At 44.8% G+C, this 23,722-nt stretch overlaps 1 protein-coding gene across 1 annotated transcript; it reads right to left on the bottom strand.

Annotated features, from left to right (window-relative positions):
• On the bottom strand, positions 1-23,249 carry LOC115103210 (plexin domain-containing protein 2-like). Its single transcript, XM_029623992.2, has 14 exons — positions 22,702-23,249; positions 20,682-20,854; positions 7,305-7,448; positions 7,012-7,081; positions 6,635-6,757; positions 5,875-5,993; positions 5,668-5,767; positions 5,467-5,562; positions 4,449-4,530; positions 4,225-4,285; positions 3,888-4,128; positions 2,478-2,516; positions 2,087-2,250; positions 1-1,806 (listed from the first exon to the last, which is right to left on the bottom strand). Exons 1-14 carry the CDS (start codon positions 22,787-22,789, stop codon positions 1,576-1,578), a joined length of 1,731 nt encoding a protein of 576 aa, XP_029479852.1. The 5' UTR covers positions 22,790-23,249; the 3' UTR covers positions 1-1,575.
• Between the last annotated feature and the right edge of the window lie 473 nt (positions 23,250-23,722).

Here is a 23,722-nt window from a genome sequence, read left to right as displayed (position 1 = left end):
ATAAAACAATCAGCAGTGATTTGTCTTATACTGTATTAATTATCTGTTGAATATTGGTCATACAGAATATTATACTTTCAGGTAGACAGAAAGTCTCATATGGTTGTTAGTTCTTTGGAACCTTGTGCATCTGATGTATAAATTTACATTGTAAATTATGTACAATAAAATAAAAATGGTAGTACTTTTTGCTTATCATTGTGCTCCTACAGATAGATGTTTCACTGTGTAGGCTGCCTGTAGATGTCCTCTGCTATTACAATTGTATGAACAAAGTCATGAACTAAAGCCTTGAAGTAATCAATCTTGAGATTCATCCACACACAGAGCTTGCCTAACCTTACAGTTTAAGGAGTTGGAAAAATACGTTTGTTTGGGTTTTTGAGCCGAGGAAGTGGCACCAGTGACTGACATTCTGAACACAGGAGGAAGATCTCAATTGCATACTCCTCGCGTCCTCTCTCCCACCCCTCCAATGGGTTTTTGAGAAGTAGATGAGGAGAGAGGACACGAGGAGTATGTAATTGAAATCTTCCCAGGACTTCTTACTAGAGAAGTAAAGGCCATCTTTATGGAAACAGACTTTGATAGTTTGTTGGCTGCATTTAGACAGGCAACCCAATTCAATCGACTAATCAGATCAGCGCTGAAAAGTATTTGATGTGAAATGATCTGATTTGATTGGTCAAAAGACCAATTAGTGGAAAATATATCAGAATTGGGCTGACTCTCTAAACACAACCTTTATGTTCCAATGAGTGCTTCCAGGAGCATCTTCTAACATCCACTTGTTTCACCCAAACAGTGCTCTTGCCTTTGTTTTCCATAGACATTCAACAGCATTCTACCTCCACCACCTGCACTTAGGCCTGCATTTAGTAAACACGACTAAATTACCTGAGAGGTATAGGTTAATTAATCTGTCCAGTTTAATGTATTATGTGTCCTGTCCTCTGCAATCACAGCATTCTCACACAAATCACAAATGTTTCAAATGTCATGAAAATGACAGCAGGTTAAGCATATGTACAGTAGAGAATCATCAGCACATTGTTCAAGATTGTCCTGTAGCTGTCGTTGAGTTGAGTCACTCTGAGTCGGCCTGAGATTCTACTGAGGCACTGCCATTTCCATCTCCAGTCAGCTGTAGCAGTGCATTCCACCAGGAAAAACAAAACCTGGTCAACATGCTGATGACATTCTTAGCTTATATATTTCATTGTTTTTTAAAAATCAGCTAGTTTTCTTCCTCAGCAGCTCTGAACCTTGACGTTTGTACGTGCTAAATAAAAGGCCATCTATTAGTTCAAGGAATTCCACTTCCGCGGTAGAACTGAAGAAGGCCCAAACGTGTTGGTTTAAACAAAAAAATGAGCTTTTACCCCCCAACAAACTTCCATTTGTCCTCTAAGTGTCTGAACATGGTCTCTTACAAATCCTGTCTGTTCCTTTATTCATGCACTTTAGTTAGAATGCAAATACTAGTTCCTCTCCAAAGCCTCCTGAATGGTCAGGTCTGGTTAGTTTTGGCCAGGTCCGGTTCAGTCAGATCCGTTTAGATCCAGTCAGGTCCGGTCAGCAATGGTCTGACAGGAACCGTTCTCTTTGGTTGGGGACGATGAATCCATCCTTGCTGTCCATGAAGCTCTCCCTGCGGTCGTGGCCGGAGATGACGAAGGTGTGTTTGGGGTCGATGACCACCAGATCGTCCTTCTCCAGCCCTGGATCCTCCACCTCGGCGTACGCAGGGTTCCCTGAGCTGCGACAGAACCTCATCTTAATGGCTGGCCAGCGCGCGGGCCGCCTCTGTGGGAAGCACAGGCAGAAGAATTGAAATGAGATTTGTGCTAAACAAAATGTATTAGAGGAGCTTCCCTAAAATGTGTAACTACTCCATATAGGCAAAAACAATGTCTGACATTGTCTGATGAAGGTCTTCAATTACCTAAATGTCACAATGTGTTAAGCCTTAACAAAATACATTAAATTAGATGTACTCTCAGTGACTTCCCTGACCAAATCAAAGTTGTAAATAAAGACATACAAATGTTTGTGAGTGCCAGCAGGGGGCAGTAGGCCTACTTACCTCTATGAAGAATAGGCTGGCGCTTGAGGTCGGGTGGTTGTACATGTACACCGTTGCTATGATGGCTGCTGCCATGGTGATCATGACCAGCGAGATGCCCACCAGGAGACCAGTCTGCAGGCGCACCTCTCTCTGCTCCTCCTCTGGCTCGTCCACCTCAGCAGCTGGAGGGGGACAAGTAACAAACGTTACCTAACGTTGTAGGAATCTTCACTGTTTGCTGGGCTGTCTTCCATATCTGGGTCAAAATAACATTTGTTTTAATAAAAATGCTTTAGGTGTGTTTTATGTAGCTTGCCAGTGTAATGAAACCAATATAATAGTCTCAAAAGTGTATTATGTATTATTCATGAGAATGTTGGAACCATGCAAGAGATTGGCAACCACTTACGCGATTCTTTTTCAGTGTGCAGGGAAAACTTAGTGTCATCTGAAAGAAAAAAAATACATATTTATGAGTGAGGGTCAAATTAAATAAAAACTGGTCACCAGCTTTCTGAGGCAAGTCAGAGACCTGTAGTTAATGTTTAACCCAGAGCCATATAGGCATGTACTGTGTGTGTTCATAAACAGTATACGATGAGAACCTACCTTCCATCCTCCCCAGACTGACATAGACAGATACCTAGTGAGAGGCATCATTCAGCAGATAAGATCCACGTGTGCAGTATGGTGCCAGTGTGTAGTATTTGTCATTGCGTTGTATAAGCGGCTGCACAATTATCTGACAGCAGGCTGGGAAATAGCTGCAGACCGGACCCTCGTCATCTCTACGTCCCTGAGCAGCTAGAGCAAACACAAACCGCAGCCCAACTCCCATTCTCCATCCTTATACCTGAAGTGTGCATTTGTTCACTTCCAAGTGTGCACTTGTTCACTTCCCATCAAGGGTTTCAAAGCATTGGATTGTGTAAGCAGGAATGAACTAGAATGTGTTTCCACTCTATTTCTTGCACCACTTCAGACTTTTAAAATATGAAGTAATTGTAAACCCACGAGGGCTTGGTAAATGTTAAGTCATTGTGAACCCACGAGGGCTTGGTAAATGTTAAGTCATTGTAAACCAACGAGGGCTTGGTAAATGTTAAGTCATTGTAAACCCACAAGGGCTTGGTAATTGTTAAGTCATTGTAAACCCACCAGGGCTTGGTAAATGTTAAGTCATTGTAAACCCACGAGGGCTTGGTAAATGTTAAGTCATTGTAAACCCACGAGGGCGTGGTAAATGTTAAGTCATTGTAAACCCACGAGGGCTTGGTAAATGTTAAGTCATTGTAAACCCACGAGGGCTTGGTAAATGTTAAGTCATTGTAAACCCACGAGGGCGTGGTAAATGTTAAGTCATTGTAAACCCACGAGGGCTTGGTAAATGTTAAGTCATTGTAAACCCACGAGGGCTTGGTAAATGTTAAGTCATTGTAAACCCACGAGGGCTTGGTGAATGTTAAGTCATTGTAAACCCACGAGGGCTTGGTAAATGTTAAGTCATTGTAAACCCACGAGGGCTTGGTAAATGTTAAGTCATTGTAAACCCACGAGGGCTTGGTAAATGTTAAGTCATTGTAAACCCACAGGGCTTGGTAAATGTTAAGTCATTGTAAACCCACGAGGGCTTGGTAAATGTTAAGTCATTGTAAACCCACGAGGGCTTGGTAAATGTTAAGTCATTGTAAACCCACGAGGGCTTGGTAAATGTTAAGTCATTGTAAAATGGCTTGGTAAATGTCACTCACTCATCCCATCACACCAAATGGTAATTGTGTTTTGATCAAAAAGGCCAGGTAGTGGTACTACTACTTACCCACCGTAGGAGTACTGGTGAAGGGGAGGGCAGTGGTGACAGTGGGGCTAGGTCTGGCTCTGGATGTAGTAGTGGCAGTGGTAGTGGTGGTAGAGGAGGTAGTTGTGGTGATGGAGGTGGTAGTCCGCTGTCGCACTGTTCTTGTCATGGCAACTGGAGTGGTTGTAGTGTGAGCGTTAGGCACATTGTAAGGTGTTGTGGTGTTGGTGTGAACCATCTGAACACAGCTCTGGTTTTTCCCCTGTGAAATCAAGACAACGTGAATTAGTTTCTCGTTTGAATGATTTTCCTCGAGGCAGAAGAAAACAAATGAAGTGAATAGTGAACTGTTCAATACCGCTTCAGGACAGCCCTTATCTACCCAGTCCTGACGATGCCGGTCGAAGCCACTGGAACACCTGTTATAAATAACAGAACAGAACAACCATTAGGACCCAACATGGTGCTGATTTGGAAGAGATAGGTTGTTACATTTCTCTTTGAACTCTTGTCACAGCAAAATTCCACTGTATGCATTCTGTACCTACAAATGCCAATAACAAACTTGACCTGGACTTTTACCTGTGCAGTCTGCTGCACCAGCTGCAGTTGAAGCCGATCTCAGATGACATACAAGGTCCACAGCTGGAGAACTGAAGACAAGCTGAGAGAAAAAAAAGCGAGATCCTAGTACACCAAAAGTTGCTCTAGCCCAGCACAAATAATAATTACCATAGATATAACTGTAAAGAACCCTGTAGACTTAAGCCCCGTTTCTGCCTAGTTCTAACATGTGTCCTTTGCCCTGATTCTGATTCTGCCAACATTTTTGGACTGGTGTAGATGGTTAAAAGACTGATTGTGATCAGATCTTCCTGAACACCCCCAAAGGTAGCCAGGGACCCACTGTGTCTGGATATCTTACAAGTGTATTCGGATCTGGAGAGTGAAACCATTCAAATCATCAATATACAGTGGGTCAAAAAAGTATTTAGTCAGCCACCAATTGTGCAAGTTCTCCCACTTAAAAATATGAGAGAGGCCTGTAATTTCCATCATAGGTACACTTCAACTATGACAGACAAAATGAGGGAAAAAAATCTAGAAAATCACATTGTAGGATTTTTAATGAATTTATTTGGAAATTATGGTGGAAAATAAGTATTTGGTCACCTACAAACAAGCAAGATTTCTGGCTCTCACAGACCTGTAACTTCTTATTTAAGAGGCTCCTCTGTCCTCCACTCGTTAGCTGTATTAATGGCACATTTTTGAAGAATTGGTGGCTGACTAAATACTTTTTTGCCCCACTGTATAAGGCCCTCTAAAACCATTGACGTGGCACAATTGACTTATGGCATCAATATACAGTATGTCTTAAAATAAATAAATATTATTTTGAAAGAATATCTGTCAAATGATTTACATACAGGGAGAGACCAGGAAAGCAGGTCAAAATGTGGACACAGTGGACAGATAAGTGACACATTTTAACACTATGTGTAGACGCATGTCTGAAAATGTGGGCACAATCAGAATGTGGACAAGATCAGGAAACAGGACATGTTAGAACAAGGTATAAACGGGGCTATAAACTTACTGGGCAGAGGAAGCATCTCAACCGCTGTTGAGTTGGCGATCTTGGACTTGAGGATGTCCACTTTGTGGTACTCATAGATGGTCCTCCTGCGAACATCTGGCATAATGAGAAGGTGGTCAATGGTGGTCAGACTGCAGTCAGATCTAATCTTACTGGAGGACCAGGGATGCGGGGGGCACACAGAGACATTATGGTACTCACTGGGTATCTGCTCAATCTCATGAAGCACCACAAATGCGTCTGAGAGGCCCACTTTGACAGGATGGTTCACTGACCTGATCTCACTGATGTCAATGGGAACCTACACACAGGACAATGAGGTATACACATTCATTACAATTAAAGCTAATGGCAAATAGCTCTACTTCTCTAGAATAAGTAATAGTTAGCGAGGAAGAGGAGCGTCACCTCTTTGTAGGCGAAGACGATGCGTCCGTCGCTGTGCAGAGCGGTCTGGAAGGTAAATGGGCCTTGACTTACACTGTCCTGTAGGTGAACCTGATCCCACTGGACTACTAAGGCTGTACCTAAAGGACAGACAGAGAAACACACACAGGCTGGTTAGAACCACCAAGGCTGTACCTAGAGGACAGACAGAGAAACACACACAGGCTGGTTAGATCCACCAAGGCTGTACCTAAAGGACAGACAGAGACACACACACAGGCTGGTTAGAACCACCAAGGCTGTACCTAAAGGACAGACAGAGAAACACACAGGCTGGTTAGATCCACCAAGGCTGTACCTAAAGGACAGACAGAGACACACACACAGGCTGGTTAGAACTACCAAGGCTGTACCTAGAGGACAGACAGAGAAACACACACAGGCTGGTTAGAACCACCAAGGCTGTACCTAAAGGACAGACAGAGAAACACACAGGCTGGTTAGAACCACCAAGGCTGTACCTAAAGGACAGACAGAGAAACACACACAGGCTGGTTAGAACCATCAAGGCTGTACCTAAAGGACAGACAGAGAAACACACAGGCTGGTTAGAACCACCAAGGCTGTGCTTGATACACAAAGACAGTAGCTATGTTAATTCACTGCACATGGATAAAGTTAGTTGCCCTTGACTTTTCTAGAAAACCTTTGATTGACTGAGCAGGGCTTAACATCTATCGAGACACAATTGCCTGTTTGGCTCTATGTCTATATGTCTTACCGTTGTCAAAGTAACTGATGGTCGAGTTTGTGGACGTACTGAGGTCAAAGTTGGCCATCAGAGGGGCGATGTACTGAGTGGCCGTCAGCATCCTGTGGATGACATCGCCTGTGTAGATGAAACCTGATGGAGGGTGTGCGCGCACACACACACACACACACACACACACACACACACACACACACACACACACACACACACACACACACACACACACACACACACACACACACACACACACACACACACACACACACACACACACACACACACACACACACACACACACCTCTTATTTCAGGAAGTGATGGTGGAGGTCCCTTATAATGGTGGTAGTCTCTCACATATTCATTCTCATTCATCAGAGTTTGACATACCACCAGTTGCCACTGTGATTTCTCTGAGTATGTGACCATAGAACGGAAAGTCAAAGGACAGATGAACACTCTGAAAGGAGAAATGAAAGGAGAAAAACCACAAAAACAAAGATGAGTTTCAGTGACAAGACAAGGTGCCACAAGGTATGAGTGATCACCACTGATATTGTAGAAGTCATACAGGTAGCAGTCTGCTGCAGAGCTAGGCGCTGACTTGTCATGACAGTATCCACTAAACGGGAGCATGCCCTTATCCTTGATGGTTTGATATCCTCTGCCCTAAGGCTGCGTACCGCTGCTTGTCTGTGTGTGTTGGACAGCAGGCCGTGGATCTTCCCCTTCCCTGGGTCCAGCTGATCTATGTCCACCCACAGATATTTACCAGCAGTCTCTGTAGCCCCGTAGATCTTAGATGTGTAGTAGCTATGGTTCATGTCCTGGGATAAATAACATTCATGTTAGCATTCAGTGTTTCCTGGGATAATCAACATTCATGTTAGCATTCAGTATTTCCTGGGATAAACAACATTTATGTTAGCATTCCTTGTTTCCTGGGATAAACAACATTCATGTTAGCATTCAGTGTTTCCTGGGATAAACAACATTCATGTTAGCATTCAGTGTTTCCTGGGATAAACAACATTCATGTTAGCATTCAGTGTTTCCTGGGATAAACAACATTCATGTTAGCATTCAGTGTTTCCTGGGATAAACAACATTTATGTTAGCATTCAGTGTTTCCTGGGATAAACAACATTCATGTTAGCATTCAGTGTTTCCTGGGATAAACAACATTCATGATAGCATTCAGTGTTTCCTGGGATAATCAACATTCATGTTATCATTCAGTGTTTCCTGGGATAAACAACATTCATGTTAGCATTCAGTGTTTCCTGGGATAAACAACATTCATGTTAGCATTCAGTGTTTCCTGGGATAATCAACATTCATGTTAGCATTCAGTGCTTCCTGGGATAAACAATATTCATGTTAGAATTCAGTGTTTTCCAACCCTGTTGTATCCCTTGACAAACACACCTCTTCAGCTCATTGAGGGCTTGATGATTAGTTGACAAGTTGAATCAGGTGTGCTTGTCCAGGGTTACAATAAACGTGTACTGTTGGGGGTACTGGAGGACCAAGGTTGGGAAACACCTTGTTAGATGTTATACACTATAAGTCCTGAATATGTGCTGAACAATGAGAAATCATTTCAAGCTTGATTCTGACAGTGAGATGTAGAGTGCGTAGAGTTCTATATCATGCCGATATGACAGAACATGAAACATTATTAAACATGACAGGGTCCTGACTTTTCCTAAACACAAGACCTGTTCAGGAAACACCCTGGGGTCTAATTAACTAGGGTCCTGACTTTTCCTAAACACAAGACCTGTCCAGGAAACACCCTGGGGTCTAATTAACTAGGGTCCTGACTTTTCCTAAACACAAGACCTGTCCAGGAAACACCCTGGGGTCTAATTAACTAGGGTCCTGACTTTTCCTAAACACAAGACCTGTCCAGGAAACACCCTGGGGTCTAATTAACTAGGGTCCTGACTTTTCCTAAACACAAGACCTGTCCAGGAAACACCCTGGGGTCTAATTAACTAGTGTCCTGACTTTTCCTAAACACAAGACCTGTCCAGGAAACACCCTGGGGTCTAATTAACTAGGGTCCTGACTTTTCCTAAACACAAGACCTGTTCAGGAAACACCCTGGGGTCTAATTAACTAGGGTCCTGACTTTTCCTAAACACAAGACCTGTCCAGGAAACACCCTGGGGTCTAATTAACTAGGGTCCTGACTTTTCCTAAACACAAGACCTGTCCAGGAAACACCCTGGGGTCTAATTAACTAGGGTCCTGACTTTTCCTAAACACAAGACCTGTCCAGGAAACACCCTGGGGTCTAATTAACTAGGGTCCTGACTTTTCCTAAACACAAGACCTGTCCAGGAAACACCCTGGGGTCTAATTAACTAGGGTCCTGACTTTTCCTAAACACAAGACCTGTCCAGGAAACACCCTGGGGTCTAATTAACTAGGGTCCTGACTTTTCCTAAACACAAGACCTGTCCAGGAAACACCCTGGGGTCTAATTAACTAGGGTCCTGACTTTTCCTAAACACAAGACCTGTCCAGGAAACACCCTGGGGTCTAATTAACTAGGGTCCTGACTTTTCCTAAACACAAGACCTGTTCAGGAAACACCCTGGGGTCTATTTAACTAGGGTCCTGACTTTTCCTAAACACAAGACCTGTTCAGGAAACACCCTGGGGTCTAATTAACTAGGGTCCTGACTTTTCCTAAACACAAGACCTGTCCAGGAAACACCCTGGGGTCTAATTAACTAGGGTCCTGACTTTTCCTAAACACAAGACCTGTTCAGGAAACACCCTGGGGTCTAATTAACTAGGGTCCTGACTTTTCCTAAACCAAGACCTGTCCAGGAAACACCCTGGGGTCTAATTAACTAGGGTCCTGACTTTTCCTAAACACAAGACCTGTTCAGGAAACACCCTGGGGTCTAATTAACTAGGGTCCTGACTTTTCCTAAACACAAGACCTGTTCAGGAAACACCCTGGGGTCTAATTAACTAGGGTCCTGACTTTTCCTAAACACAAGACCTGTCCAGGAAACACCCTGGGGTCTAATTAACTAGGGTCCTGACTTTTCCTAAACACAAGACCTGTCCAGGAAACACCCTGGGGTCTAATTAACTAGGGTCCTGACTTTTCCTAAACACAAGACCTGTTCAGGAAACACCCTGGGGTCTAATTAACTAGGGTCCTGACTTTTCCTAAACACAAGACCTGTCCAGGAAACACCCTGGGGTCTAATTAACTAGGGTCCTGACTTTTCCTAAACACAAGACCTGTTCAGGAAACACCCTGGGGTCTAATTAACTAGGGTCCTGACTTTTCCTAAACACAAGACCTGTCCAGGAAACACCCTGGGGTCTAATTAACTAGGGTCCTGACTTTTCCTAAACACAAGACCTGTCCAGGAAACACCCTGGGGTCTAATTAACTAGGGTCCTGACTTTTCCTAAACACAAGACCTGTCCAGGAAACACCCTGGGGTCTAATTAACTAGGGTCCTGACTTTTCCTAAACACAAGACCTGTCCAGGAAACACCCTGGGGTCTAATTAACTAGGGTCCTGACTTTTCCTAAACACAAGACCTGTTCAGGAAACACCCTGGGGTCTATTTAACTAGGGTCCTGACTTTTCCTAAACACAAGACCTGTTCAGGAAACACCCTGGGGTCTAATTAACTAGGGTCCTGACTTTTCCTAAACACAAGACCTGTCCAGGAAACACCCTGGGGTCTAATTAACTAGGGTCCTGACTTTTCCTAAACACAAGACCTGTTCAGGAAACACCCTGGGGTCTAATTAACTAGGGTCCTGACTTTTCCTAAACACAAGACCTGTCCAGGAAACACCCTGGGGTCTAATTAACTAGGGTCCTGACTTTTCCTAAACACAAGACCTGTTCAGGAAACACCCTGGGGTCTAATTAACTAGGGTCCTGACTTTTCCTAAACACAAGACCTGTTCAGGAAACACCCTGGGGTCTAATTAACTAGGGTCCTGACTTTTCCTAAACACAAGACCTGTCCAGGAAACACCCTGGGGTCGAATTAACTAGGGTCCTGACTTTTCCTAAACACAAGACCTGTCCAGGAAACACCCTGGGGTCTAATTAACTAGGGTCCTGACTTTTCCTAAACACAAGACCTGTTCAGGAAACACCCTGGGGTCTAATTAACTAGGGTCCTGACTTTTCCTAAACACAAGACCTGTCCAGGAAACACCCTGGGGTCTAATTAACTAGGGTCCTGACTTTTCCTAAACACAAGACCTGTCCAGGAAACACCCTGGGGTCTAATTAACTAGGGTCCTGACTTTTCCTAAACACAAGACCTGTTCAGGAAACACCCTGGGGTCTAATTAACTAGGGACTTGACTTTTCCTAAACACAAGACCTGTCCAGGAAACACCCTGGGGTCTAATTAACTAGGGCCCAGAGTTTATTACTGTCCTGGTCATGATGTCAGGAAACACCCTGGGGTCTAATTAACTAGGGCCCAGACTTTATTACTGTCCTGGTCATGATGTCAGGAAACACTCTGGGGTCTAATTAACTAGGGCCCAGACTTTATTACTGTCCTGGTCATGATGTCAGGAAACACCCTGGGGTCTAATTAACTAAGGCTCAGACTTTATTACTGTCCTGGTCATGATGTCAGGAAACACCCTGGGGTCTAATTAACTAAGGCCCAGACTTTATTACTGTCCTGGTCATGATGTCAGGAAACACCCTGTGGTCTATTTAACTAGGGCCCAGAGTGTATTACTGTCCTGGTCATGATGTCAGGAAACACCCTGGGGTCTAATTAACTAGGGCCCAGACATTATTACTGTCCTGGTCATGATGTCAGGAAACACCCTGGGGTCTAATTAACTAGGGCCCAGACTTTATTACTGTCCTGGTCATGATGTCAGGAAACACCCTGGGGTCTAATTAACTAAGGCTCAGACTTTATTACTGTCCTGGTCATGATGTCAGGAAACACCCTGGGGTCTAATTAACTAGGGCCCAGAGTGTATTACTGTCCTGGTCATGATGTCAGGAAACACCCTGGGGTCTAATTAACTAGGGCCCAGACTGTATTACTGTCCTGGTCATGATGTCAGGAAACACCCTGGGGTCTAATTAACTAAGGCTCAGACTTTATTACTGTCCTGGTCATGATGTCAGGAAACACCCTGGGGTCTATTTAACTAGGGCCCAGAGTGTATTACTGTCCTGGTCATGATGTCAGGAAACACCCTGGGGTCTAATTAACTAGGGCCCAGACGTTATTACTGTCCTGGTCATGATGTCAGGAAACACCCTGGGGTCTAATTAACTAGGGCCCAGAGTGTATTACTGTCCTGGTCATGATGTCAGGAAACACCCTGGGGTCTAATTAACTAGGGCCCAGACTGTATTACTGTCCTGGTCATGATGTCAGGAAACACCCTGGGGTCTAATTAACTAGGGCTCAGACTTTATTACTGTCCTGGTCATGATGTCAGGAAACACCCTGGGGTCTAATTAACTAGGGCCCAGACTTTATTACTGTCCTGGTTATGATGTCAGGAAACACCCTGGGGTCTAATTAACTAGGGTCCAGAGTGTATTACTGTCCTGGTCATGATGTCAGGAAACACCCTGGGGTCTAATTAACTAGGGCCCAGACTGTATTACTGTCCTGGTCATGATGTCAGGAAACACCCTGGGGTCTAATTAACTAGGGCTCAGACTTTATTACTGTCCTGGTCATGATGTCAGGAAACACCCTGGGGTCTAATTAACTAGGGCCCAGACTTTATTACTGTCCTGGTTATGATGTCAGGAAACACCCTGGGGTCTAATTAACTAGGGCCCAGAGTTTATTACTGTCCTGGTCATGATGTCAGGAAACACCCTGGGGTCTAATTAACTAGGGCCCCGAGTTTATTACTGTCCTGGTCATGATGTCAGGAAACACCCTGGGGTCTAATTAACTAAGGCTCAGACTTTATTACTGTCCTGGTCATGATGTCAGGAAACACCCTGGGGTCTAATTAACTAGGGCCCAGACTTTATTACTGTCCTGGTCATGATGTCAGGAAACACCCTGGGGTCTAATTAACTAGGGCCCAGACTTTATTACTGTCCTGGTCATGATGTCAGGAAACACCCTGGGGTCTAATTAACTAGGGCCCAGACTTTATTACTGTCCTGGTTATGACGTCAGCAAACACCCTGGGGTCTAATTAACTAGGGTCCTGACTTTTCCTAAACACAAGACCTGTTCAGGAAACACCCTGGGGTCTATTTAACTAGGGTCCTGACTTTTCCTAAACACAAGACCTGTTCAGGAAACACCCTGGGGTCTAATTAACTAGGGACTTGACTTTTCCTAAACACAAGACCTGTCCAGGAAACACCCTGGGGTCTAATTAACTAGGGCCCAGAGTTTATTACTGTCCTGGTCATGATGTCAGGAAACACCCTGGGGTCTAATTAACTAGGGCCCAGACTTTATTACTGTCCTGGTCATGATGTCAGGAAACACTCTGGGGTCTAATTAACTAGGGCCCAGACTTTATTACTGTCCTGGTCATGATGTCAGGAAACACCCTGGGGTCTAATTAACTAAGGCTCAGACTTTATTACTGTCCTGGTCATGATGTCAGGAAACACCCTGGGGTCTAATTAACTAAGGCCCAGACTTTATTACTGTCCTGGTCATGATGTCAGGAAACACCCTGTGGTCTATTTAACTAGGGCCCAGAGTGTATTACTGTCCTGGTCATGATGTCAGGAAACACCCTGGGGTCTAATTAACTAGGGCCCAGACATTATTACTGTCCTGGTCATGATGTCAGGAAACACCCTGGGGTCTAATTAACTAGGGCCCAGACTTTATTACTGTCCTGGTCATGATGTCAGGAAACACCCTGGGGTCTAATTAACTAAGGCTCAGACTTTATTACTGTCCTGGTCATGATGTCAGGAAACACCCTGGGGTCTAATTAACTAGGGCCCAGAGTGTATTACTGTCCTGGTCATGATGTCAGGAAACACCCTGGGGTCTAATTAACTAGGGCCCAGACTGTATTACTGTCCTGGTCATGATGTCAGGAAACACCCTGGGGTCTAATTAACTAAGGCTCAGACTTTATTACTGTCCTGGTCATGATGTCAGGAAACACCCTGGGGTCTAATTAACTAGGGCCCAGAGTGTATTACTGTCCTGGTCATGATGTCAGGAAACACCCTGGGGTCTAATTAACTAGGGCCCAGACTGTATTACTGTCCTGGTCATGATGTCAGGAAACACCCTGGGGTCTAATTAACTAGGGCTCAGACTTTATTACTGTCCTGGTCATGATGTCAGGAAACACCCTGGGGTCTAATTAACTAGGGCCCAGACTTTATTACTGTCCTGGTTATGATGTCAGGAAACACCCTGGGGTCTAATTAACTAGGGCCCAGAGTGTATTACTGTCCTGGTCATGATGTCAGGAAACACCCTGGGGTCTAATTAACTAGGGCCCAGACTGTATTACTGTCCTGGTCATGATGTCAGGAAACACCCTGGGGTCTAATTAACTAGGGCTCAGACTTTATTACTGTCCTGGTCATGATGTCAGGAAACACCCTGGGGTCTAATTAACTAGGGCCCAGACTTTATTACTGTCCTGGTTATGATGTCAGGAAACACCCTGGGGTCTAATTAACTAGGGCCCAGAGTTTATTACTGTCCTGGTCATGATGTCAGGAAACACCCTGGGGTCTAATTAACTAGGGCCCCGAGTTTATTACTGTCCTGGTCATGATGTCAGGAAACACCCTGGGGTCTAATTAACTAAGGCTCAGACTTTATTACTGTCCTGGTCATGATGTCAGGAAACACCCTGGGGTCTAATTAACTAGGGCCCAGACTTTATTACTGTCCTGGTCATGATGTCAGGAAACACCCTGGGGTCTAATTAACTAGGGCCCAGACTTTATTACTGTCCTGGTCATGATGTCAGGAAACACCCTGGGGTCTAATTAACTAGGGCCCAGACTTTATTACTGTCCTGGTTATGACGTCAGCAAACACCCTGGGGTCTAATTAACTAGGGTCCTGACTTTTCCTAAACACAAGACCTGTTCAGGAAACACCCTGGGGTCTATTTAACTAGGGTCCTGACTTTTCCTAAACACAAGACCTGTTCAGGAAACACCCTGGGGTCTAATTAACTAGGGTCCTGACTTTTCCTAAACACAAGACCTGTCCAGGAAACACCCTGGGGTCTAATTAACTAGGGTCCTGACTTTTCCTAAACACAAGACCTGTTCAGGAAACACCCTGGGGTCTAATTAACTAGGGTCCTGACTTTTCCTAAACACAAGACCTGTCCAGGAAACACCCTGGGGTCTAATTAACTAGGGTCCTGACTTTTCCTAAACACAAGACCTGTTCAGGAAACACCCTGGGGTCTAATTAACTAGGGTCCTGACTTTTCCTAAACACAAGACCTGTTCAGGAAACACCCTGGGGTCTAATTAACTAGGGTCCTGACTTTTCCTAAACACAAGACCTGTCCAGGAAACACCCTGGGGTCTAATTAACTAGGGTCCTGACTTTTCCTAAACACAAGACCTGTCCAGGAAACACCCTGGGGTCTAATTAACTAGGGTCCTGACTTTTCCTAAACACAAGACCTGTTCAGGAAACACCCTGGGGTCTAATTAACTAGGGTCCTGACTTTTCCTAAACACAAGACCTGTCCAGGAAACACCCTGGGGTCTAATTAACTAGGGTCCTGACTTTTCCTAAACACAAGACCTGTCCAGGAAACACCCTGGGGTCTAATTAACTAGGGTCCTGACTTTTCCTAAACACAAGACCTGTCCAGGAAACACCCTGGGGTCTAATTAACTAGGGTCCTGACTTTTCCTAAACACAAGACCTGTTCAGGAAACACCCTGGGGTCTAATTAACTAGGGACTTGACTTTTCCTAAACACAAGACCTGTCCAGGAAACACCCTGGGGTCTAATTAACTAGGGCCCAGACTTTATTAATGTATTGGTCATGATGTCAGGAAACACCCTGGGGTCTAATTAACTAGGGCCCAGAGTTTATTACTGTCCTGGTCATGATGTCAGGAAACACCCTGGGGTCTAATTAACTAGGGCCCAGACTTTATTACTGTCCTGGTCATGATGTCAGGAAACACTCTGGGGTCTAATTAACTAGGGCCCAGACTTTATTACTGTCCTGGTCATGATGTCAGGAAACACCCTGGGGTCTAATTAACTAAGGCTCAGACTTTATTACTGTCCTGGTCATGATGTCAGGAAACACCCTGGGGTCTAATTAACTAAGGCCCAGACTTTATTACTGTCCTGGTCATGATGTCAGGAAACACCCTGGGGTCTATTTAACTAGGGCCCAGAGTGTATTACTGTCCTGGTCATGATGTCAGGAAACACCCTGGGGTCTAATTAACTAGGGCCCAGACATTATTACTGTCCTGGTCATGATGTCAGGAAACACCCTGGGGTCTAATTAACTAGGGCCCAGACTTTATTACTGTCCTGGTCATGATGTCAGGAAACACCCTGGGGTCTAATTAACTAGGGCCCAGACATTATTACTGTCCTGGTCATGATGTCAGGAAACACCCTGGGGTCTAATTAACTAGGGCCCAGACTTTATTACTGTCCTGGTCATGATGTCAGGAAACACCCTGGGGTCTAATTAACTAAGGCTCAGACTTTATTACTGTCCTGGTCATGATGTCAGGAAACACCCTGGGGTCTAATTAACTAGGGCCCAGAGTGTATTACTGTCCTGGTCATGATGTCAGGAAACACCCTGGGGTCTAATTAACTAAGGCTCAGACTTTATTACTGTCCTGGTCATGATGTCAGGAAACACCCTGGGGTCTATTTAACTAGGGCCCAGAGTGTATTACTGTCCTGGTCATGATGTCAGGAAACACCCTGGGGTCTAATTAACTAGGGCCCAGACGTTATTACTGTCCTGGTCATGATGTCAGGAAACACCCTGGGGTCTAATTAACTAGGGCCCAGAGTGTATTACTGTCCTGGTCATGATGTCAGGAAACACCCTGGGGTCTAATTAACTAGGGCCCAGACTGTATTACTGTCCTGGTCATGATGTCAGGAAACACCCTGGGGTCTAATTAACTAGGGCTCAGACTTTATTACTGTCCTGGTCATGATGTCAGGAAACACCCTGGGGTCTAATTAACTAGGGCCCAGACTTTATTACTGTCCTGGTTATGATGTCAGGAAACACCCTGGGGTCTAATTAACTAGGGCCCAGAGTGTATTACTGTCCTGGTCATGATGTCAGGAAACACCCTGGGGTCTAATTAACTAGGGCCCAGACTGTATTACTGTCCTGGTCATGATGTCAGGAAACACCCTGGGGTCTAATTAACTAGGGCTCAGACTTTATTACTGTCCTGGTCATGATGTCAGGAAACACCCTGGGGTCTAATTAACTAGGGCCCAGACTTTATTACTGTCCTGGTTATGATGTCAGGAAACACCCTGGGGTCTAATTAACTAGGGACTTGACTTTTCCTAAACACAAGACCTGTCCAGGAAACACCCTGGGGTCTAATTAACTAGGGCCCAGACTTTATTAATGTATTGGTCATGATGTCAGGAAACACCCTGGGGTCTAATTAACTAGGGCCCAGAGTTTATTAATGTCCTGGTCATGATGTCAGGAAACACCCTGGGGTCTAATTAACTAGGGCCCAGACTTTATTACTGTCCTGGTCATGATGTCAGGAAACACTCTGGGGTCTAATTAACTAGGGCCCAGACTTTATTACTGTCCTGGTCATGATGTCAGGAAACACCCTGGGGTCTAATTAACTAAGGCTCAGACTTTATTACTGTCCTGGTCATGATGTCAGGAAACACCCTGGGGTCTAATTAACTAAGGCCCAGACTTTATTACTGTCCTGGTCATGATGTCAGGAAACACCCTGGGGTCTATTTAACTAGGGCCCAGAGTGTATTACTGTCCTGGTCATGATGTCAGGAAACACCCTGGGGTCTAATTAACTAGGGCCCAGACATTATTACTGTCCTGGTCATGGTGTCAGGAAACACCCTGGGGTCTAATTAACTAGGGCCCAGACTTTATTACTGTCCTGGTCATGATGTCAGGAAACACCCTGGGGTCTAATTAACTAAGGCTCAGACTTTATTACTGTCCTGGTCATGATGTCAGGAAACACCCTGGGGTCTAATTAACTAGGGCCCAGAGTGTATTACTGTCCTGGTCATGATGTCAGGAAACACCCTGGGGTCTAATTAACTAGGGCCCAGACTGTATTACTGTCCTGGTCATGATGTCAGGAAACACCCTGGGGTCTAATTAACTAAGGCTCAGACTTTATTACTGTCCTGGTCATGATGTCAGGAAACACCCTGGGGTCTATTTAACTAGGGCCCAGAGTGTATTACTGTCCTGGTCATGATGTCAGGAAACACCCTGGGGTCTAATTAACTAGGGCCCAGACGTTATTACTGTCCTGGTCATGATGTCAGGAAACACCCTGGGGTCTAATTAACTAGGGCCCAGAGTGTATTACTGTCCTGGTCATGATGTCAGGAAACACCCTGGGGTCTAATTAACTAGGGCCCAGACTGTATTACTGTCCTGGTCATGATGTCAGGAAACACCCTGGGGTCTAATTAACTAGGGCTCAGACTTTATTACTGTCCTGGTCATGATGTCAGGAAACACCCTGGGGTCTAATTAACTAGGGCCCAGACTTTATTACTGTCCTGGTTATGATGTCAGGAAACACCCTGGGGTCTAATTAACTAGGGCCCAGAGTGTATTACTGTCCTGGTCATGATGTCAGGAAACACCCTGGGGTCTAATTAACTAGGGCCCAGACTGTATTACTGTCCTGGTCATGATGTCAGGAAACACCCTGGGGTCTAATTAACTAGGGCTCAGACTTTATTACTGTCCTGGTCATGATGTCAGGAAACACCCTGGGGTCTAATTAACTAGGGCCCAGACTTTATTACTGTCCTGGTTATGATGTCAGGAAACACCCTGGGGTCTAATTAACTAGGGCCCAGAGTTTATTACTGTCCTGGTCATGATGTCAGGAAACACCCTGGGGTCTAATTAACTAGGGCCCCGAGTTTATTACTGTCCTGGTCATGATGTCAGGAAACACCCTGGGGTCTAATTAACTAAGGCTCAGACTTTATTACTGTCCTGGTCATGATGTCAGGAAACAACCTGGGGTCTAATTAACTAAGGCTCAGACTTTATTACTGTCCTGGTCATGATGTCAGGAAACACCCTGGGGTCTAATTAACTAAGGCTCAGACTTTATTACTGTCCTGGTCATGATGTCAGGAAACACCCTGGGGTCTAATTAACTAGGGCCCAGAGTGTATTACTGTCCTGGTCATGATGTCAGGAAACACCCTGGGGTCTAATTAACTAGGGCCCAGACTTTATTACTGTCCTGGTTATGATGTCAGCAAACACCCTGGGGTCTAATTAACTAGGGCCCAGAGTGTATTACTGTCCTGGTCATGATGTCAGGAAACAACCTGGGGTCTAATTAACTAAGGCTCAGACTTTATTACTGTCCTGGTCATGATGTCAGGAAACAACCTGGGGTCTAATTAACTAAGGCTCAGACTTTATTACTGTCCTGGTCATGATGTCAGGAAACACCCTGGGGTCTAATTAACTAGGGCCCAGAGTTTATTACTGTCCTGGTCATGATGTCAGGAAACACCCTGGGGTCTAATTAACTAGGGCCCCGAGTTTATTACTGTCCTGGTCATGATGTCAGGAAACACCCTGGGGTCTAATTAACTAAGGCTCAGACTTTATTACTGTCCTGGTCATGATGTCAGGAAACACCCTGGGGTCTAATTAACTAGGGCCCCGAGTTTATTACTGTCCTGGTCATGATGTCAGGAAACACCCTGGGGTCTAATTAACTAGGGCCCAGACTTTATTACTGTCCTGGTCATGATGTCAGGAAACACCCTGGGGTCTAATTAACTAGGGCCCAGAGTGTATTACTGTCCTGGTCATGATGTCAGGAAACAACCTGGGGTCTAATTAACTAAGGCTCAGACTTTATTACTGTCCTGGTCATGATGTCAGGAAACAACCTGGGGTCTAATTAACTAAGGCTCAGACTTTATTACTGTCCTGGTCATGATGTCAGGAAACACCCTGGGGTCTAATTAACTAGGGCCCAGAGTGTATTACTGTCCTGGTCATGATGTCAGGAAACACCCTGGGGTCTAATTAACTAGGGCCCAGACTTTATTACTGTCCTGGTTATGATGTCAGCAAACACCCTGGGGTCTAATTAACTAGGGCCCAGAGTGTATTACTGTCCTGGTCATGATGTCAGGAAACAACCTGGGGTCTAATTAACTAAGGCTCAGACTTTATTACTGTCCTGGTCATGATGTCAGGAAACACCCTGGGGTCTAATTAACTAGGGCCCAGAGTGTATTACTGTCCTGGTCATGATGTCAGGAAACACCCTGGGGTCTAATTAACTAGGGCCCAGAGTTTATTACTGTCCTGGTCATGATGTCAGGAAACACCCTGGGGTCTAATTAACTAGGGCCCAGAGTTTATTACTGTCCTGGTCATGATGTCAGGAAACACCCTGGGGTCTAATTAACTAGGGCCCAGAGTGTATTACTGTCCTGGTCATGATGTCAGGAAACACCCTGGGGTCTAATTAACTAGGGCCCAGAGTTTATTACTGTCCTGGTCATGATGTCAGGAAACACCCTGGGGTCTAATTAACTAGGGCCCAGAGTTTATTACTGTCCTGGTCATGATGTCAGGAAACACCCTGGGGTCTAATTAACTAGGGCCCAGACGTTATTACTGTCCTGGTCATGATGTCAGGAAAACTCCTGGGGTCTAATTAACTAGGGCCCAGACTTTATTACTGTCCTGGTCATGATGTCAGGAAACACCCTGGAGTCTAATTAACTAGGGCCCAGACTTTATTACTGTCCTGGTCATGATGTCAGGAAAACTCCTGGCCTTTGAAATTGTTGTTGTTGTTCCTACTTCAATCTGGGATCTGTTGTCATGTCTCTCCTCAGTCAGTAGGTCATCCTGGTCCTTGTAGTGGCTGTGGCGGTCGTCACTGGCCCAGCTCGGGGCACCCGGCCTGGGGATGGCCAGCCACCTCCTCCACCTCTGGCTGGAGGATCCCTGGTCCTCAGACACACTCCCCAGACCTGGACCAAACAAAAACACATTCAGATACATGAGGTTTGCTTGATTTAGCCTAAATCAAATGTATTTATAAAGCCCTTCTTACATCAGCTGATATCTCAATATGCTGTACAGAAACCCAGCCTAAAACCCCAAACAGCAAGCAATGCAGGTGTAGAAGCACGGTGGCTGGGAAAAACTCCCTAGAAATGCCAGAAGAAACTTAGAGAGGAACCGGCTATGAGGGGTGGCCAGTCCTCTTCAGGCTGTGCCGGGTGGAGCTTATAACGGTACATGGCCAAGATGTTTAAATGTTCATAGATGACCAGCAGGGTCAAATAATAATAATAATCACAGTGGTTGTCGATCGTTGCAACAGGTCAGCACCTCAGGAGTAAATGTCAGTTGGCTTTTCATAGCAGATCAGTCAGAGTATCTCTACCGCTCCTGCTGTCTCTAGAGAGTTGAAAACAGCAGGTCTGGGACAGGCCTTCCATTGCCTAATACAATGGAACCAATGCAAACCACCCTGAATTCTGGTCAAGCTAAATCAAGCGTACACTTCAAAGTATTTGACACATAATGTATTTGATCCAGATCTGACTCTCATCTAGAGAGGGCCAACCCCTGCACACCAGGATGGGAGACCCCTGAGGAGAGTAGAAGGGGCTCCCTGTGACATAGTGTGCTGGTTGCGTTTCATCTCACCAGTGTTTGAAAAGGGCCCAGGAATCTCCCATGTGAGTTGACAATGACTGAACGTCTTCAGTCCTTGGAAAAAACCCATCTTTATATACTAGCCTACGTCTGCCTGCCTGTCAGTGTCAACATGTGACAGACACAAACAGCATACTAACCTCTCTTCCCTGGGAAAAACAAACATCCACCTTCCCTCAATCATCCTGCCAGGGACAGCAGTGCACCTAAACTCCCCCCTCTTTTCGCAGGAGAGAGTGAAAGGCTGCCGCACATTCTTCACACTGGCAGGCCCAACCCAGACGTTATGGTGCAGTTATGATGGAGGAAGACATGTTGTGAGTCTCATAGAGTATGTCACATAGTGTTCTACTAGCATCAGCAGACGTAGAAGTGTTATTGTGGTTGGGAAACATATAGAACACCTAAAAGAAACTGGTTTAATGAGCAATCTGCAGTTGTAAACAGTAAGCAAGCGGGCACCCCGCCACTGATTTGGTAAATTGCTTAGGGATGGGGCTGGATACATGTAGCATCTGGCAAATTCTAAGACAGAGCTACAGATGCAAGGACTTGTTTTGAGGCTATACAGTGTGTTTGTTTACAATTACTCTGCTTACAAACACCAGAGTAAAACAAGCTCCTAGTTTGGGTTCTGATGGAGTGTGAAAATTGAAGCTCATGAGGCATTTATAAATTATATTCTTCAAGAATCCATGGGTATACAAATGAATGTTGCAATTACTTATTGCCCCTTTAATGAACCATGAACTGACACTACAAGCAGTAACAAACCTACATGCATGTCAGCAAAGTGACATTTATGTAGCAAGTCCACTTATCTTGTTAAGTTATCTCATCTCCTCTTATCTTAGGAAAGTCACTTGGGAAGTATTCTATTCTATGCCAGAGACCTGTGTCCACTCTCTAAGGATTCAGTATGGCAGTGATGTAGCCTATCACAGCATTTTATCCTGTACTTTACTGGTCTAATGTTTACAGTAATTCCTTCAATATTTTGATTTATTTAAAAAGTAAATAACTTGCCAAAACATTAAGGCTATATAGAAATCTTAGTCCACACGGCTGAGCTTCAAAAACAAAACACACCAAAGAGAATTGAAGAACAATAATGACTTACGATAAATAAAGACTACTTTAAATAATGACTTACCACTGGCAGGCATCAATTCCACATGAGCTATTTGATACTGGAAAACTATAAATATTCCGGTGATAAATTTGACAGTCTTCGTCATCATCAGTTCCTAAGTCTCTTTATTCCCTTTTAAATTCCCAAAGCGCCAAATAAAAAACTCAGTTGGACAACTTTTCACCTGCGCAAGGTCCTTTTGGTTTGAAGTATGAAGGCGATACTATTCCGTCAGAATGTTGTCCACTTCTCAAACAAAAACGCAGAGCAAGTTATGAAATAAAATCCAGTAGTTGCATTTTTAACATAAAATACTAAACATTTCAATAGCAATACTTCCCGTCTCCGGGAAATGCCCATTTAACAAGAATTCAAATTGGCTAAATCTATTCGTCTTGGAAAGGTTGTGGTCACTTGATAGGGCTAAGATAATAAGTATGTTGACAATGACTTGAGTGCGATGCTGAAGTTATTATTGTCTCTCTTCCTCTTGGTCATCTCCGTTTTAATAAGCTGAGAGTGGAGACAGTGCATAAGCGCTGGAAACATTGTACACACGCACCAAAACAGTGTACACACGCACCAAAACAGTGAGTCTGCCTCCGTGCTGAGTAGAATAGGACCTCCGTCTCTCTCTCTCTCTCTCTCTCTCTCTCTCTCTCTCTCTCTCTCTCTCTCTCTCTCTCTCTCTCTCTCTCTCTCTCTCTCTCTCTCCGTCTCTCTCTCTCTCTCTCTCTCTCTCCGTCTCTCTCTCTCTCTCTCTCTCTCTCTCTCTCTCTCTCTCTCTCTCTCTCTCTCTCTCTCTCTCTCTCTCTCTCTCTCTCTCTCTCTCTCTCTCTGTGTACTGTGTGTGTGTTTTCTCACCTGCATGAGAGCGAGTTCCTGTGAGAATTCCGTGGATTGGATGAGTGTGACATGTCTCACAAGGCTAAAGGGCTTTCCAACCTCAAGGTGTGTGTGGGAGAGAGCGAGAGAGAGAGAGAGAGAGAGAGAGAGAGAGAGAGAGAGAGAGAGATTAGTCTGTGGGGCAGTGCAAGCACAC

This window comes from Oncorhynchus nerka, linkage group LG20 (genome assembly GCF_034236695.1).
Source record: "Oncorhynchus nerka isolate Pitt River linkage group LG20, Oner_Uvic_2.0, whole genome shotgun sequence".
NCBI classification, from domain to species: Eukaryota; Metazoa; Chordata; class Actinopteri; order Salmoniformes; family Salmonidae; genus Oncorhynchus; species Oncorhynchus nerka.
Note: the sequence above shows the minus strand (reverse complement) of the source record. Positions and strands in the feature narration are given on the sequence as shown.

Coding starts and splice junctions, on each gene's coding strand:
- LOC115103210 (XM_029623992.2), bottom strand. CDS start 22,789: ATGATGACGAAGACTGTCAAATTTATCACCGGAATATTTATAGTTTTC. Junction 5,768..5,874: donor TCGTCTTCGCCTACAAAGAG/GTGACGCTCCTC, acceptor TCCTGTGTGTAG/GTTCCCATTGACATCAGTGA. Junction 5,563..5,667: donor TGAGATTGAGCAGATACCCA/GTGAGTACCATA, acceptor TCATTATGCCAG/ATGTTCGCAGGAGGACCATC.